Source organism: Aegilops tauschii, chromosome 2, assembly GCF_002575655.3.
Source record: "Aegilops tauschii subsp. strangulata cultivar AL8/78 chromosome 2, Aet v6.0, whole genome shotgun sequence".
Taxonomy (NCBI): Eukaryota; Viridiplantae; Streptophyta; class Magnoliopsida; order Poales; family Poaceae; genus Aegilops; species Aegilops tauschii.
Window position 1 is genome coordinate 619,783,387 of NC_053036.3, and position 3,393 is coordinate 619,786,779.

The 3,393-nt window shown below is 44.4% G+C and overlaps 1 protein-coding gene across 2 annotated transcripts; it reads right to left on the reverse strand.

Moving 5' to 3' along the window:
• Positions 1-453: 453 nt before the first annotated feature.
• Positions 454-2,405, reverse strand: LOC120973841 (uncharacterized). 2 transcript variants are annotated; one of them, XM_040400051.3, is made up of 3 exons: positions 1,637-2,405; positions 1,246-1,511; positions 454-1,156 (listed from the first exon to the last, which is right to left on the reverse strand). In XM_040400051.3, the coding sequence occupies exons 1-2, from the start codon at positions 2,141-2,143 to the stop codon at positions 1,494-1,496; spliced, it is 525 nt and encodes a 174-aa protein (XP_040255985.1). In that variant the 5' UTR covers positions 2,144-2,405; the 3' UTR covers positions 454-1,156; positions 1,246-1,493. The 2 variants fall into 2 exon arrangements, with proteins under 2 accessions (XP_040255985.1, XP_045089347.2); XM_045233412.2 differs by having other exon boundaries at positions 454-1,160.
• Positions 2,406-3,393: the final 988 nt, after the last annotated feature.

Here is a 3,393-nt window from a genome sequence, read left to right on the forward strand (position 1 = left end):
CCCTTATCCAATTTCAGAGCCCAGTCCGAGCTCCTATCTTATCTGAAACAAAAGCAAGAAAGCGGCAGCGCATGGTGAACACCAAAAGTATTTTGCTCTAGAATTTTCCCTAGCTTAGGGTTTTCTACCTAACAGTATCTTCCTATGATTACCTTGGTTATCCGAGAACCTTTTTCTCAAAATAAAGAGCTAGGACAAGCTTTCAATATGGCAAGGGAGATATTTGGAACACGGTTTAATTAAGCGCTATATGAAGAATAAGTGTAACAGCGTCTCAGTTCTTGTATTTGATTGGCTTCTCTGATTTCATTTCATAAGTGTCAAACACAAGTTTTCCTTCTCTTTCATTTCTACTTACAGAGATAAAACACATGAGTTACACTGAATTTGAATTGCGCCTGGTTTAAAAAAAAACTTCTTTGCTGATTTCATAAGAGCGCAAAACATAATTCATTTATGAAAAACATTTCAATTATATGTCTGGCTTAAGTTTTTTTATAATTTCAGAAATTCATAGGCAGACTGTTTTGGGCAAGTTTCACAAAGAAAAAGATAACTCAGGCTACTCCAACACCGACAAAGGAGATGACTTTGAAAACTGGGCGCCGCTGATCATTCTTCATAGTCGTCTACACTTAATATGGTTGACCACACAACTCGCACCGAGACCAACGCTCCATTGCTAAACCGATACATTTGCTCCTCTTCGTCATGCTTGGACGCCACAAACGAAAGCGCGTCTTGGCCCTCCTCCATGAAGTCTATCCGCAGCGTGTCCCCTAGATTCACGGCTGGATGGTATAAAACCCACTGTGTCACGGGCAGTGCTCATCAGTGAAGGAGTAGGAGCCTTGGGAAAGGACAGTGTTGCCACGCATGCGCACAAGAAAGCCATCTGCAGGCACCTCCACAAAATCCAGGTCTATAGTAGCCTCCATGCCTCTAGGAACAACACATGTTTCCAGTGTAATCTTGCCGTTGATATCATCGACATGGTTCAGTCTCCACGGGTCAAACTGTTCGCATGCTTTCAGGCAACCGGAGACAATACTCAAGTCTTCATCAACCACCTTGGCCTTCGCCTTTATGTCAATTTCGATCAAGCAGCATGTTGCGAGTATTCCTCTTGCAGGATTCCTCAGGCATAAATAGCCACCTTTCTAAAATGTAGGGAAGAGACTTAATATTGAATATTCTCCATAAATAACATCAATGATGTATAGGAAAGAAGGAAGGATTACGTACTGGGTCAATTGCTTGTGCATTCTCTCTAGAGCAATGGAAAATGTAGTTGCGCGAGAAATCCAGGTGATCCCTTACTGCGATCACGCCATAGACCTCGATATTATTTGATTGTACCATATTGTCACGCATAAACTTGACAAAACAGTAAGATTTCGTATACAGCTCGACCATGACATCAAGGAACTGTAGCACAGGGACAGGGTTGTGTGGGCATCTGTCATCACCACCAAATTCACACGAAGCGTATCTCATCGGACCCGGCCGAGCTGAATAAATCAAGTGGTTTGGGTCATACTACCACTTGTGTCATCATCATCAGATTGGAAAAGAAAGAAGAACGCTAGTATTGATTGGTAAAAAGATTTGGTTGTGCAACATAAAATTAGCTTACCTGGTGAGGGTCGGTGTAGCCGTGTAGGAGGTGTAGCTGGTGGTATCGAGTCCACAGAAAAGCCTTTGATTTCTGTATATCCCTGGACAATGTTTGTTCGGAGATATGGTGGTTCGGCCGCCGGGGGTCCACGGTCTGCGCCGTCGTCGTCTTCGTCGTGGTCTTGTCGTCCTTATCGCCATCTGCGCATTCGTCGGCGTAATGCCGCCCTTGCACCACCGCCTCCCAGTCCTCTCGCTCCGCCTCCTGGTGATGTCTGTCCGCGAAATCCAGTACCTCAGCGACGGCAACGGCATCGGTGAATACGCTGCAGGGCCCGCCGGCGCCGGCGATGAGTTGATGCATGCGGCGTTCCTCTTGGGTGGGCTCTGGTACCTCCCGGCACGAGATGTCGACGATCCGGCGCCGCGTGTCCTGAGTCATGCTGGCCCACGCCTCGTCCGAGAACATGTGGTCGAACTCGGGCGGCCGACGCAGCTCATCCATTGACGGCGACGGCGGCGGCATTCGAGGTTGGGGATTGGGGGGATTAGGGGTTCGGTCGACCCCTCTCTCACTCTCGCGAGGGCTCTACTGATATCGAGCTGGGCTCACCAGGCCAGATCCCAGCGTGAGTAGACTTGGGCCGGAATCAGCCTCTGTTTGGACCGTTTCTTATTGGGCTAAAGTTCTTAATCTAATTTATATTGGGCTGAAAATAGAAAACATTAAAAACGAATAGGAAAAAACCCGAAAGGAAATCGATAAAGAAAAAACACAGAAAAATAGGAAATGCCCGCAGGGGAGGGGGGGCGTTTCCTCCCGTTTGTGGCTCACCGTGCGAACTATGTAGACAAGAGTTGCTACGATCTCATAATGAGCGAGATTTAGCATTTCCAGCGATAAAGCAACATAGAGTAGCAGATCGCTCGCTGGCAATTATGTTGTGCCAAGGGCCCGACGCCAACTAAGGGGTGCTTGTGTACTCTCCTTGCGACCTCGTCATATAGGGAAGGTCGAGCAACTTGTTTTTGGGAGGATACATGACTTGAGGACACCCCTCTAGCTTTTCAGTACCTTTCTCTTTATAATATTATTCAGTGCAAAGAAAATTACGTTGCACCATTCTAGGGGCCAAATTCTGTTGAATATCCAGTTTAAAAAAACTCTGATAAATGATAAGTGGTTGTGTGGGTACATTATTTAGTACGAAGGTCGATGTGTAACACCCTTACCAATGCACCAGACACATCTTACATCTTACATTCTTAAGAAGTTGATACCAGGTCTCTCAACATGCACCTTTTTTCAAGAAAAAGGTTCACAGATTTGAAAAAAAGTTCATCGATTTGGAAAAAGTTCATGGATTTTTTAAGTTCAGATATAAGAAAAGTTCATAAATTGAAAAAACAAAATCAAAAAAAGTTCATGGATTTTCCAGAAAAAAAGGTCCATGAATTTGAAAATTTTCATCGAATTTGAATAAACATTTATCAAATTTCCAGAAAAAGTTCCTCGATTTTAAGAAAAAGTCCAAAAAATTTGAGAACTAGGAAGAAGGTAAAAGAAAAAAGGGAAAAGGAAAAAAATAAGATAGAAGAAAGGATGGAAAAATATGTAAGTGATCACTTCAGGTTAGGTGGCGGGGTGGTTATTGCAGCGTTCTTGATGCATGAGGTCGCTGGTTCAATTCGCTCCACAAGCACACTATTTCCAAGTTAAAAAAGTAAAATAAGATAAATAAAAGGTAGATGGGTCAGCCCGGCGCGAAGTGGGGA

What these genes read in the sequence shown, in the direction of transcription:
- LOC120973841 (XM_040400051.3), bottom strand. Translation starts at nt 2,143, where the DNA reads ATGCCGCCGCCGTCGCCGTCAATGGATGAGCTGCGTCGGCCGCCCGAG.